This window comes from Myzus persicae, unplaced genomic scaffold, assembly GCF_001856785.1.
Source record: "Myzus persicae strain clone G006 unplaced genomic scaffold, MPER_G0061.0, whole genome shotgun sequence".
Lineage (NCBI taxonomy): Eukaryota > Metazoa > Arthropoda > Insecta > Hemiptera > Aphididae > Myzus > Myzus persicae.
Window position 1 is genome coordinate 456,939 of NW_019101024.1, and position 15,562 is coordinate 472,500.

At 30.4% G+C, this 15,562-nt stretch overlaps 1 protein-coding gene across 2 annotated transcripts; it reads right to left on the bottom strand.

The window, feature by feature from the left end:
- Positions 1-794: 794 nt before the first annotated feature.
- On the bottom strand, positions 795-11,410 carry LOC111027359 (ras-related and estrogen-regulated growth inhibitor). Of its 2 annotated transcripts, none has more exons than XM_022305727.1 (6): positions 10,303-11,410; positions 9,889-10,028; positions 9,654-9,800; positions 4,900-5,052; positions 4,686-4,809; positions 795-1,169 (listed from the first exon to the last, which is right to left on the bottom strand). In XM_022305727.1, exons 1-6 carry the CDS (start codon positions 10,394-10,396, stop codon positions 994-996), a joined length of 834 nt encoding a protein of 277 aa, XP_022161419.1. In that variant the 5' UTR covers positions 10,397-11,410; the 3' UTR covers positions 795-993. The 2 variants fall into 2 exon arrangements, with proteins under 2 accessions (XP_022161419.1, XP_022161420.1); XM_022305728.1 differs by lacking the exon at positions 10,303-11,410 and adding an exon at positions 10,122-10,253.
- Positions 11,411-15,562: the final 4,152 nt, after the last annotated feature.

Sequence of the window (15,562 nt, forward strand, 5' to 3'; positions counted from 1 at the left end):
TTCATACATTTTGTTTTCGCTCATTTTACATACTCGTATTATGGCATAATGTTGATTCCCCTAATATGAATTACCCTGTTTGTATTTTTAAAATCTATACATGCTATAAAACAAAAATATACAAGGATGTGCTTAAGTGAATATTGTGAGTTAAGGTTTGAATGAAACAATTCGCAACTATTATAGTTGTTCCGTGTTCGTACGGATGGTATCGAAGACGATGCCCATATTTTCAGATTAAATTTTGATATATTATCAATGTAATTTATTTTTAAGAATTTGTTTATCCTCTCATCATACATTTTTAGTAAAAGCGTATAATAATATATGAGCCGGTGGAATCAACAAATAAAAAGTTCGGTGTAGTCGAAAGCCGATGCAAATCCTAAGTTTCTTACTAACTTGTTATAAGTAAACAAGTATTTCCGATAGAACGATTTATAGGTAAGCCCACTTCTTAAATTGTAATTTAATCGATTGCGTATGATATATATACAAATATATTGAACTCCATTAGTAATTACTAGCTTGTAAAATTATCTCGTCCCAACATTATAAAAACACTCATGATCGTCGTTGTTGTAATTATAATAGGTTACTTGTATGTATGTATTTTATTAATTGTTGTTTACGCGCGTGTAATGTGTATTATAGTCGACAGTCGTGTAGGTAAATTAAATGAGTCAAACAATTGTGTTTTTTTCGCCATCACGTGGTCGTTAGGATTTACACGAGTAAATTGTACACAAGTACCTAATTATGTAATGATATGATAATAATAATAGTACCTATAATACGTCTTGTATTAGCGTTTAATTGAAAATTCACAATACATATCGATGGTGTCGGTGTATATTTTATTGTGCGTTTGTGCATCAAGAGAATATATTATCGATGCCACTCGCGACATATATAGCTTACTGCTAAATACACAATAATACGATGTAATAATATTATTTCTATGTGTATGTATACACGCGATGGTGTTGACTCTCATTTCTTCAAGTAGCAGCAAATACTTCCTCTTGCTGACAACGTGGGCAGGTACCGGTAAGCCGTCGCGCCCGACCGGATGTGTCCCTCCGTCGAAGCCCTGGCACGGAACTCCGGAGTGTCCTCCGTACGATTTGATGAACTGCACGCGCTGTCGCCAAACACTAACGGCCAACCTGCGTTATTGTTGTAACGAATTTTATTGTCTGTCACATAATATTATATTATGATAACCTAATGTTAGTGTAGTAAATTTTGATATATTATTATTATAAACGCCAGTGGCACAAATGGGAAACATTTTAAGAAGGTATTCAATCCCCTATATTATTTTCAAGCCTAATACAACTTATGAGGCAATAAATCTGCAGGGGAAAGTATGTGTAAATCATAGTAAATATCTTGTTGATTAAGTACCTATACGGCCATACCTATTGTTTAAAGGCGGCCGTTAAGATTTTTTTTGGGCGAGGGCAACGATCAAATATGGTGTGATATAAAAAATAATAATTATGACGAAGGCAAGGTGGATATACATTGAATGAAGGAACACGTATTGACTTATAGTCGCATGAGGGTGTTGGAGCATTGGAGGGGGTTTTTTAGAGGTCAGATTTTTAAAGGGCGGAAACTGCGCCGGGAACTTTATTACAGATAGATTAGACTATTAGAGTCGAAACACTCAAAACCAACAGTGTAATAAAATGGTTGTACTAAGGGTGAGTCGCCGGCGACAGGTCACTATGAAAAGTTCTAAGTTTGTAGTACTTTCACCGTTTACAAGTAATCTCAGTTTGACGATAACGGTATAACACTAAACAATTCCCATTTTTCTATTTTTATACTTGAATGTATATTACTTGGTCTTAATATAATATGTAATAAGCAAGAACAGTAAGCAGAACTCGAACCCCCTCCCCTGTAACCACCATAAATTATAAATACGTAACTGTTTATACATACCTACCATAGGCAAGTGGTACCTCCCATTATAATTTTAAGTGTTATTTTTTATTTTGTAATGACGATTATTAAAAATTTTTCAAAATAACAACATAATATAATAATGTAAACACATATAATATATATGACTAGGTATGTCATATGAGTATATGACTATATGCCAGTACAGTCCTAAACGATTGTTTACGAATTACGACACAAAGTTATACACATTTAGTCATATGTAATTGTAATTTATATATCCTGTCATTCCTGTGTCTACATTATTTTTTAATCCTTCAAAAATTAATAATTAAATGGTATAGGTATCTATACACTGTTAAAATTACTATGGCATATTATAACGACGATAACGTATGTGTATGTTAGATTTTTAAACGTCGTAGTACCTACGTTTAACTGCAACAATGGCCATGATCTAACCGTGATGAACATATTCAATATATAATAGGTAATTTACAAGTTGTTGAAAAATGAATACTTATATTATTATTAGTTATTATTGTATGAACATGCTTAATTTTTCAACTTTTTTCTTTGTATCCTGTCGTGTTAGGCACTTAGGCTAAGACTGTTAGGCTGAGAACCTTCATTATGTCCGATATTGCACGAAAATACTACTTATTAGTTATTAGTTATTACTTATGTAATTCGCAGTCCGAATACTGCAAATTGCAATACATAGAATTTTTGACGATATTAAATTGTATCCAGGACTTGGGACTCTGATGTGATTAGTATGAAAACTCAATTCTGAGTAGGTACCTACGGTTAGGTTAGGTTAATAATAATGATAGCTAGTAATAGGTAGGTATACTTATAGGGTGGCTAAGTACATGGGCGGATAGGCCAATTTTGGCCTACCGGGAAATTTTACAAGGGGGCCCCACGCATGAAAAAAAAATTTCAAATTATTTCTATCATAGGTAATTGCATTTTATTAAAGGGCCCCATTACCAAAATACGAAGGGGGGCCCACCGGGAAATGCCCGGTTTCCCGGTAGGCCTATCCACCCATGGCTAAGTATATGGGTGAAACCAGTTCCTATTATAGCGACTGAGCAGTGAGTGCTGAAGAAATTAATAAACAATAAAATATAACTTGTATGTAATAACTCATAAGTATATAAGATGTATCTGAAATAAATTAATGGTGTTTTTCAACATCCATGGATATTTCTATTTACATTTTTTGAGTATAAATTAGTTTAAATTTTAAATACCTAATTAATAAACTATAAACTATCAATACAAATATTGCAGTGGTGATAATAATTAAAATAGTAATTGATAATAGGTTATTATATACTATACTGGTTTTCAGGGACGAGATGATAGAACAACACAAATTGAAATGTTTCCCTTCATAAAGAATAATGTTCAATGTGTATTGTTTTGTATAATATCAATACTTAAATAGTTACATAATTATAAATATGTTACAGCTAGAAACAAGTGTTAAGGCTACCAAAGTTTAGGTACCTAAGAGTTAATAATATTAACATTTCACACTGCAGTACAACCGGAGTCCGGTTACCGGGCCGCCATAATATTATTTTATAATTTATTATTATGCAGTGGAGCGCGTGGCGGTAATATTGAGAAACATTCGATTTTATAGTAAATTTAATTTATTGCCTACCCATATATATTTTAATATTCTATATTATCGGCTATAGAAACTAATATACGATCAAAAAATATTTGCCATAGGCACGTTTAAGATGGTCACTGGTCAGAATGTTTAGATAAATTATTAAAATAAATCTAACATTGAATATTAATCAGGGACGTATACTATTAACATCTATTTAGGTAACTGCGCATTTTATAATAATTAATTACAAATACAATTTTTATTATCTAGCTTTAACAACAAAACTAATTTTAATCTTTTTCACATATATAATTTAGGTACATAGTGTGATCGAGATTTAAGGTAATACTAAAATATATTTCAGCCAGATGACCTTTAATTTGACACAGTTTTTTTTAAACTGTATACGGCACTTAATATTCCACTTATTTTTGAACAAAAAAAATCCAATTTTTAACCCTTTTTTCAACATGTAGCACAGTGAAACAATTTTTTTTTATCAAACCTTTTCTTTTTAAGTTTAAACTTGAATCATACTTATCATTTTTTTAAAAAACTTCGAATTAAAATTTTTTTTAATTAATTTCGTTTGAAACAAAAATTGTGTATAATGAAAAAAAATTAAAAAATATATACCTAACGTGAATAAAAGTAAAAAGTATTTATTAAAGTATATTAAAAGCGTTTTAATATTTTAATCGCAATTATAGATTACGTTTTAAATCAAAAAAGCAGCTTTGAGGCTGTCGAAAATAGTACCTACCAGAGTGGAAATTTTGAATTTGAACTGGGTATAAATGAATAATTATTAATTATCAGAATAGGATTCTAAGTGGATCACGGATTTTCCTAAAAATCGTTAAGGTTTTGTCAAAAATCAGCGGGTTCTGGCCATTTAAGATTTCACTTTTCTTCATAGTTTTTTATATTCCTCATTCCACTATCATCTATATGCGCAATGAATCCGTTACGTGGATACTATGTTGTGCACTACTATTTCTACTTTTGACATTCAATAAATTTAGGATTATTTTGAATATGAAGTTTAAATTTGTAGGTACATTATGTTTATGTAATTAAGAGCACATGACCGTGTATACTTATTAAAAATAAATAAATAAATATTAAATACTTATGAATCTAGATGCTGAATTGAAGAGTGCTTCTGCACCGTGATCAGAAGAAGAACGTTTTAGTTTTGGATTTTTAGACATTGATTTCCAGCATGTGAACGCTTCCTTAAATACTGCATATGCCTAAAATATGTATATATTGTGTATATTATAAAATGTAAATACAATTAAAATTAAAAAAAGTCTACAAAACTAAGAAAAAGTTTCATAAACCTGATCGACATCTTCCCGCACTGAAATCTCATGAAAAGCCACGCACCCAAGTTCCTGGCACCGTTTCCGACCTTCAGCGTACGTCACCATCCGATCATATTGTTGGTCCACTTTGTTACCAACTAGTATCACTGGCACATCAAATGGATGATCCTTAGGATCAGGTCAATTATCAAATTATCAATTACAGTATTAGTGTATTACGTTACGAGTACCTATAGTGTTCTAAACTGTACCTACTATACCTACATAGGTACATAGGTCTACAATTTATTCAATGTTGAAGTTAATGTCAATATAAAGTATAAACATTCTTATTTCATATTAATTCAGATTTCAGATAATATTATCACAATAAGCAGACAAGATTTAAAAAATTCAAAATATTAAAACAATTATAAATGCATGAGGTATGTGTTATGTGTACATAATATTAGTTGATAGTGTTGATACATATAAGAATAGGTATTTAATTATATCTATGGTATTGTAAAAATATATTTGAACGTACAAATAAATTAAGTGATGAGTTAATAATGAAAAATCATAAAATCATAAAAGCTTAAAAATGTATACATTTTTTTATAGTTAAGGCTTGAAATGTAATACAAGGTTTCTCATAAGTTAATCTTACATAAATCTAAAAAGCTCAAAAATAAAACTAAACAGTTTTTTTATAGATATTTCATAATTAAATTTCTACAAAATTCGATATTAAAAAAATTATTAATTTTAAGCAATTTATACGAACCTATTTCCATCGTTCTTTGGTGCACTAGTATGGATTTATAAGTTAATAATAGTTAGTAATAATATATTAAATTATATAATAAATTATAATATTTAGTAATTATTATAATATAAATTATAATTTTTCATTGCAGTTTCTAGATTGCCTACGTGGAGCCTACATTTTTGAAATACTCATATTTTGCTTTTATTGTGATTTTACATGATTTCACGCCGATATTAGAACGGCCACATTAGATACACCGAGTAGCAGAAGAATCCAGGCTAACTTAATATTTCTACCTTATTTGTAGTAATAATAATATTAACTATAATACCTGTATTTAATATTATGTTGTGTGTTTTTATAATGAATAAAAAGGGCTTGTTCCATTAATTATAATAAATAAATATACTTATATGTGATTTGTTTGTCGTAAGCTAACAGCTAGTATTATTTTAATTAGGTACTACTTACGTATAATATATTTGTACTATATCTATGTGCAACATTACAATTTAATTAGTTTTGTCAAAAATTAGTTCAATCTACGTGTTCCCTATAGAAAAATTAATTACTATTTGCAATATAAATATATAAAAAAAAATCCTTAAACTTAGATTGACAAACAGTTTTTGCTCAAAATTGTTTTACGTTCCAACAGAAATATACAATAATTTATCACTGTATTAAAATTGAATACAATCATTACAGTGAAATACTCAATAACGATGAGGTACCTTCACTCAAAATGTACTACACAGCAGAGAATGCTTAGGTTTAAAAAAAATTATTTTATTACGATAAAAACAAAAATATAGGCAAACATAAAAATGATTTCGTTTTAAAATTATATAATTTGAAGAACATTCAAATTTATTACAAAATATATAAAACAAATAAAAACTAAATGAAAAAAATCCTAACAATTATTTAAGATAAGTAGTAGGTGTTAATGTGATATACTGATATGCATCTACAGGAAGTAATTTTAGTAGTTAAATATATTCTGCAGTGTTAGCATGGCTATGGACGCTGAGCTGCAAATGCGGTTTGAACTCCTACCCCCTTTCTTTGGGTCTCTTAAATTTTTCTGTTCACTTGGCTTGTTTCTGGTCTATGTAGGGAGAATTTTGATTAGTAGTAGGGACTCCGTAATATATCTATCAAAATATTTGAACGTACATAATTTTAAATCACAATTTTTCTTTACAGGGCCCAAGGCCATTCATTAAAAGCTCCATTAAAAAACTGATCCATGGGCCTTTGGTGTACCAGGCCGACACTAGATGTAGATATTATTAATATTATAATATGTAACTAGCTGCAGGCTATATAGGAAGTAATTTATGTACAGTAATAATGCAATGAAAATAATAAAGACATAAAATAAATAACATGATTATAATTGCAGTAGTTAGTTCTTACTGCTTACTGCGTATAGGCTATAAAAGTATAGCTATAAGTTATAACTATTTAAAACATAGTTCATGTACGAAATTGTAGTAGGTGCACAGTTAAGTAAATACAGAAATATCGTTAAAATAAACAATGATAAATGGAATGGAATAATGATCAACACATCACACATGAATGACATGGTAAACATGTCCGAATCTTAGACTACAAATCACATAAAATGATATTTTAATAACACAGCTAGGCTAATACTTTATACTTTATAGATAATCTATATTGATATTTGGTCACTGGTCAGTGGTTACCATAAATATTTTGAGTGCAGCACTGCAGCCACTACTTCACGATGGACGAACCTGATCGGCAAGAGTATAAAGTATCATACAGAGAAACCTTAGAAAAATGAAAATGTTGCACTTATGTGTGAATAATATTGTTGAGGATATATGATAATATCTATAAAGCAGAATTCATAAATAAAATATCTAATTAAAATACATATTAGGCAAACCAGTTTGTGTAAGGAAAACATTTGATCACTGAAGTGAAAAATCCAAAATATATACCTATGGGTAAATTATATAAAGAATCCTTAGAGTTTAATAAATTATGATAAATTGTTACATTATGGGTATAGGTACCCACTAACAAGCACTAAGCAGTATATAATTTTTAATGTATGGAAATTTATAGGTAATGCGATTATAATTATTAAGTGCAATTAACAACACGGGTTTTTATGATACCTCTTCATTTATGATAGGTACCTAATATTGTCTTAGAGGTGTAAAAAAACCACCAGAAATAATTACAGTAAAAATGATTATAGTTAGTCAACAATGACTTTTATAATTTATGTAATATTCATCAGTACAGTCAACAACTATAATTAATAACGATTATATGTAACGACTATCTATCAATCTCTTTTACGGAAAGCACTTTCTGTAAATAATAACGTAATAGGTGATTATCACCATCTTGGTTGTTTGTAAGCTTATCTAGGTACTAGGTATATACTACATAGTATATGGGTACTGTAATAATTTATAGCATAGGTTATAGGTATGTACAGTAATATTCATGCATCGTGGTCGTATTAAAGTAGATTATTGTTTATACAATAATATCCCGAAAACCCATTTTTTAAGTTGGTAAGCACCCGTCGCCGCCCCCAAATATCCATTTACGAGGTAAAATGCAGCGGCGCAGCATGACTGAAAATGTTTACCTGTTGGGCATTCAAAATACACACACACACACACACACTAAGTTGGGGCACACCATATACTTAAAAAGATATCACGTTTGGGCATTAAGATTATAAAGAAGTAGGCTACTTCGAGTAGATACCTATATATTTTGTTGAGATTCTCAACTCATATAAGCCGTACATGGCTAATACTATACTATATAATAGGTACTCACTAATTATATTAGTAATTCAGATAAGTGAACAATGTGTAACATCAATATCTATTTATATACATACAAATGGATTTTGGTCTGTCTGTAATTAATTAACAAAAAAACTACTGGACCGTTTTCAATAAAAGTAATAAAAAGCAATAGATTCCTTGAGATTTGAGAATCGGAACGTGCCTATAGCCTATTTTTTCAACTCCTTGTGTTAAAAGGTAGCTCACAGATGCATTTTTTTTTATTCCGCTATAAACATCCTCAAAGTTTCCAGGAATCTATTAATATAACTTTTATTGAAAATGGTCCATTTTTACAACAAACATCCATTTTTAGCTCTATAACTTGACTTCGCCCATGAAACAATGAAAAATATAAAATATAGAGGTATTATGGTACATAGGTGTTTCTTGGTTTTGATGTACTTAAGTTTTGATGCATGCTTTTACCTTATATGGCGGTATAATACTTGTGCATTATATTCTATTCTCATAAAATATTAAATATTTTTTTCTTTTGGTAGCCCCCCCTTAGTGTTTATAAATGTGTAAATTAGTTAGCTATTTACAAAAGATTGGACCACTCTGAATTAGGTAATCGATAAATTAATAATACTAATAATTTAACATTTTTTTTTTCTTTTGGAAATCACAGATGGATTTTTGATATTGTCTGTGATATTGCACTATATCGCAGTCCACTATATGTATTATAATACTATCGTATAGTAAGATCCGTATTCCATTTCACATCTACGAGAGTATGGTAGGTAAGTAGTACTCTGCATTTTAACATAAATACGTTTTTAGGTTGGCCAAAACTTTTTTTCTGACCGATTTTAGGGAGGCCGATCTATGTAACGCTTATAATATGTGTAGTGCAAACACTTTATAATTCATAACGTACTTTGCAGAGGAAAAATATCTATAGTAGAATTCATACATACGAAAAACATTTTTTTTTATAAATTCCAATGCATTATTTTTTATTTTGAGCATTCGTTTACCGTATACGTATAGCGATATTGTGTTGCATATTTTGGTCATCAGTATTAAAAAATAATTAAATTATTCAGCATAACAATATTATATCGTATATTCGTGTATACAGTATAAATCTACTATCTCGTTATATAATTATATAATAATTTCAGCGGTGGCTCAAATATTTTTCACCTAATTCTTACTTTAGTGGAGAGACGACGTTTCTTTTTGTTGTAGTTAATCAAAAACTTGAGCCTACTGCAATCGTCAAACGAACATTTGTCCGTAATGGAGTATACCAATATGAACACGTCGGCCCAGCGCATGTTCATTTCCAAGTTGCAAGATTTCTAATACATACAACCGGTGTCATTAATTGGCGCTTGTATAAAATAAAAAAATGAAAAGATTTTAGAAAAACGACTGGCATTTTCTTACATCTTGTACGTATCCGGCGGTATCCAATATCTCGAAGTTCACCATTTCCGATTCCATTGACACTTGGTACGTGTACATTTTCTCTAGGTTCGGGTCGTAATCACCGATGAACTTTTTCGTCACAAACCTCACCAATAGCGCTGCAACACACATAAATATTATATTATTATAATGCAAGAGGGTAAAGCAATTGTACACATTTTTCACACATATTACGTCCTAAAGTGTAATACCTGTATATTATATAAGTATGTTACGTATGTAAAGAGGGAAAGAGTATACAGATGCGCATCCTTGTCAAACAGATGTAGGTATAAATCTTTTTTAATGCAATTATAAATTGTGTCCAAACGAGTATACAAAATAAATAAATCGAATGGTCACACTAGATATTTTTATTGTTGTGTGTCTTACCAGTTTTCCCTACTCCGGGTTGTCCCATTATCATTACTCTAATCGGTTTCTGCTTGGGTATAAGTCCAATCTTATTGTACAGCGTCGATGTCATGGCAGGCGGCGGTTGGACAACTTGTCTGGATATTGCTTTTATGTTAAAACATAAAATACGGGGAAATGCAAATATTTGTGAAGTTCACGGACAACCCCTTTATTACAATTTACAACGAGTAAAAAAAAACAACAAAGAAATAATAAAAAAAGTTGTAATAAAGTATATTATAATATAATTTTAACGTCGAGGGACCTTGATCTTCAATAACAACGACCTTGTTGGACACGACAACGTTCGGCCAAAGTTATTATAAACGCGTGCGGCGCGTGTGTACCTATGTTACATGAAAATTATACAATATTATACATTATAATATAATACAAATTTCATTTACGATCGTGACAAAAAACACTTAAATAATGGTGCTCGGCGGTATAAATGTATACGATTTTGCCACAAGTAATTATTATTATACGATTTCGGCGTCGTTCCGTACGACGGGATCGCGGAAGACCGTTGATCTCGAGGCGTCTGTTATTATGCGGATTGTGTGTAATATGAACGTATACAATTATGATATAGGAAGGTAAAACATTTATGCGCTCATCAACCCCAATTATTGGTAATAGTAGATGAGCAAGCGAGTATCATGCGACGACGGTTAATCCGTATCAAATATTTAATTTCACACGATTTCCATACACATTGTAACACACAATCGTATCGCGCAAAGTCCCATCGCACTTAAAACATACTATGATAATGTATACACACTGCCGGGTATTATTATTATTATTATTATTATTATTATTATGACGTACAAAATACACGTGGGAGCTAGACGCGACTGCAGATACCCGACTACTGCGGAGTTTGAACAGACTGTGGCGTCGGCGAAGAGATACGTTATTATTACCATTTTGTATATTATATATACGCGACAAATCGGTGGAAATGTAGTGTCAGAAAATAATGTCAGCGTAGTGGAGCATGCGTGTGTGTGGTGTACCGCGAGTGTCGTGTGTGGTCTGGTCGGGCAATAACGATATACCTATACATATACGTGTGTTTATACCGTATATATATGAAATGTGTGTGTAAGTGTAGATATATCCGAGTCCCTGGTCGATCGTGTGCACACGGACGTGTAAGTAATGCTTACGGACGTTTGCCGGGCACGCGATGGTGCAGGCTGTGGGTGAGCGCCATTTTAGGGAGGGTCGTCGTCAGACGACTGTATTGCGATCGAGACGACGTGTGCACTCGCTCGCGGGTACGTAATATTATTATTACATTTACGTACACTATAGTGGTGCGCCCGTCCATATATTATATACGCGTATACAATAAAATTCTACAGTTAATAGGTACATATTTATGTATATATAAATCATAATGTATAGAGTATATTATGTATATACCATCGTCGAGCAGTATACTATATTATATTATACGGACGACCTTTGTCCGAAATCTCACATCGCCTTTAATCTTTATGCGTATACGGGCACATACGGTGTCCGTCAGATTTACGAATATATTTTAATGATATGCATACAATATTACAATATATTACACCTCAGTATTTCGTGTTATTGAATATTTATGTGCGAGTTGTTTTATACTCATTATCATAATATACACTAGGTGCCCATACCGTAATTATTAAGTAAATGTATATCAATAGTAATACACTAAATTCGAATTTGAATTCTCGACGTTATTCATAATCTATATTATTACTAACTATAAGTGCCTAATTTTATGCAGGAGGTACAAATAATATGACATTTTGTAAAGGTCAACCTCTTTTGAAGTATAAACGTATTCATGGCATACGAGTACCATTTACAATACGTTTGAAATCTTATAAAATATTAAAATATCTATTTAGCTAATTATAGCTTTTAAAATGTTTTTTGTATACTCGTTCGTATACTTGGCTAATTTTAATGGTTTGATAATAATTAATAATATGATAGTAATTAATACACAACGAGTTCATTCAGGGTTTATTCTTCGGCTATGACGGCATTGGTTTTTTATTCGAATTGTCAACCAGCGAACTGGTGTGCAGATGAAATTTTAAGATAACTAATGTCTTAGATATTTATTCTACACACATAATAGCTGTTGTTTTAATATCGTATCGTTAGGCATTTGGAAAGTTTACTTAGAGACTATTTATTTTTTAAATTTAGGTATAATTCAAGTTTACTGAGGTATACGTATTATACTTTCGTTTAATGTAAAACTTTTTTTCCAAATCATTCTTAAAATTTAAAATTAATTGTATTTAAATAATAATAAAGCGACAACAAGCGTTTATAAAAATGTAGGTACAGTTTTTTTTTTTATTACAAGCTGCAGGATACACGTTAATATACTATGTTATGAGTAATGAGTATAAGGTGTATAACATCGTTATTATTATTTACACGTTTTTACAATAATAATAATGTTGTCCTGTCGTTAAAATCATTTTAAGTCTATAGGTACACACTATTAGAACATAAATACATAACTACGTTACACACCTTGACAAACGAGTTACCTGGGAATAACTAATAATGTTGTCATCAATACAATTTATTGTGTAACGCATAAAATCATTTTCAATATATCACAAGTATGTAGGTGCACTTGGACGAGTTTCTTGGAAAAATAGAGTGTGCACTATAGGGAATAGAAGTTTTGGCTAAACTTTATAGTTTATTAATTATTGGCTAGTTATTATTGTATAGCGAGGACATTCTGTACCATGTACAGCATATACATACAATTAAAATCTACCGGTACCTAGGTATACAATCGGAGAATTAAAATATATAGAAGTAAAAATATGAGTTATCTAATAAGCAGTCTATCGAACTGTCCATTTTATTCAAACTTACTTATTGGGACAGAAGTTTAGATTGTGACAAATATGTATAGTAAATACTTTATTCTTTTATATATATATTATTATATAAACGAACCTTTATGACGCTACACTTTAAGATGAGCACGTAAATATCTGATAATTTATGCGTAATTGATGCAAACATTATTTTTGAAAATAGACAGTTGCGAAATAAATTAAATTACTAGTTAATAAATAAAGTTTTATTAGATACCTATCATATTATCATATACGTGCGTTCAAGCCCTACATGATATAGTTGTTTTTATATTGTAAATCTACTTTGCTAAATAATAAAAAACATAAAACGGATTATAAAGTCGGTATATACTTGTCGCCGCCACCGAGTCGACCTTGTTCCTGGTTCTTCTGCATCTCACGATAGAATCTAACAGACCACATACACGAACAATATTCGTATTCCTCTCTCTGACTCTATCACTCTCACTCTCTCTCTCTCTCACTCTCTCTCTCTCCTGCGCTGTTGTCTAGAGAGTCTCGTTTGTACTTCCTCAATAATTCAATGTAAAACCTATCAGCTGGCAGTTGTTATAGGCTATTATTATTATGCGCGTAGTTATCTGATCGAAATACATCCTTGAAACTTTAACAAGTTTGATCATGTTATAGACCAGTCAAACGGGTGGTTGTCGGTAATTTTACAAGACTGCCCTCCCAAACCGCCACCCCTGCTCACAGTGCGTACACGAAAAGCGCTAGAAAGCTTAAAATCATACGGATATCTATTGCAGTATCATAAATAAAAGTCTCGCGTTGTAATTACTAATTAATGTACCGAATACACGCATGCGCACACACACATACACACACACACACACACACACACACACACACACACACACAATAATATAGGTAATAGGTATTATGAGTACTATTGTACACTAATGCGCATCAGGAAACACAGGATCGTCTATAATACTATCAAATAACACATACGCACTGATAAAATACCGATTTAATTTTAATTTTATGAGAAACTATTTTGTGTGGGTAAATGTTGCAGTTAATAATTTATCGATGACACCAATGGCCGCGGTTCCAATGTCAACTAGTTGACAATTTGATTGACATTGAAAATGTGCTACATAGAATAAACACTACCTAATGTCTAATAAATAATAATGTACAAGTACAAGATTATTGCAATAATTTTAATATAAATTCCGTTAAATTTCGAGCACTAATTATCTAACTACGAAAGGTGGGAACTCATTGATGATAATCGTGCTGACTTAAAGTTCAACAAATAAACATAGGTACTTATTTTGTAGATGTTGGACACACAGCTCGTAATTTAATAAACAGTATTAATACGTCAGGCTTGTTATTAAAGAATAAGTATGGTCAACGCCATTAATGGACAATTATTAATAGTGCATATTGTACCTATAAATTATCAACACATTTGTGAAAATAATTTAGATCAGCTAGTATTATTTTCTCAGTCACCTACAAAATTTTCACGATATTTATCTAATAATTTATAAGAAAAAAGAAGTGAAAAACATAATGCATAAAATATAAATCACAAATATTGATATACGTATATGTAAAATATGATAGGCCTATTAGCACTGTTATCTATGAAATATTTATTATATAAAACTATTAACTACCTATAAAAAAAAAATGAAAATATTAGATATTTGAGTATTAAGTCGGCACCAAAGATATTTGGGTAACTTAATAAAATAACATTTGATAAGTATCAACCATATTACCTTAGTGCATTTTTGGTTAAATTTAAATGCATAAATATATACATAAATACATATATAGTATAAATCAAAAACCTTTATATATATGTTCAGATGTGAAACAGAGAGGAATATGTGAGATCTAAGTTAAATTTGTTCCGTAAAAATCAACGGCAAAAATATAAATTTTTTTTTCGCTAACCAAAGAGCAAATGAATATAGTTAGTACATTTTTGCATAGCGAAGATCTGTCAAGGGAAGCATAGTCTATTTATAGATTGTGTAATTATTTGTGGTATAGATAATTGAAATAAAAAATTCAAATTAATAATGCATTCTTAAGTTAAAATTAGTTTTAAACAGTATTAAATAAATAATAATCAAATTAAGTTCAAAAATATAATATTAATTTAATAATAATATGTCTAATATTCACTTAGTTTGTAAGGATATTTTATAATTTATTTATTACGTTAGTAATTTGTTTTCCTATCGAAAAGTAATGCAGTGTGTTGAATTTTTTTTTACAAAAACGTCAAATTTATTATATTATTATATAATATCATATATTGTGATTATTAACTTATGATTGTCAATACCATG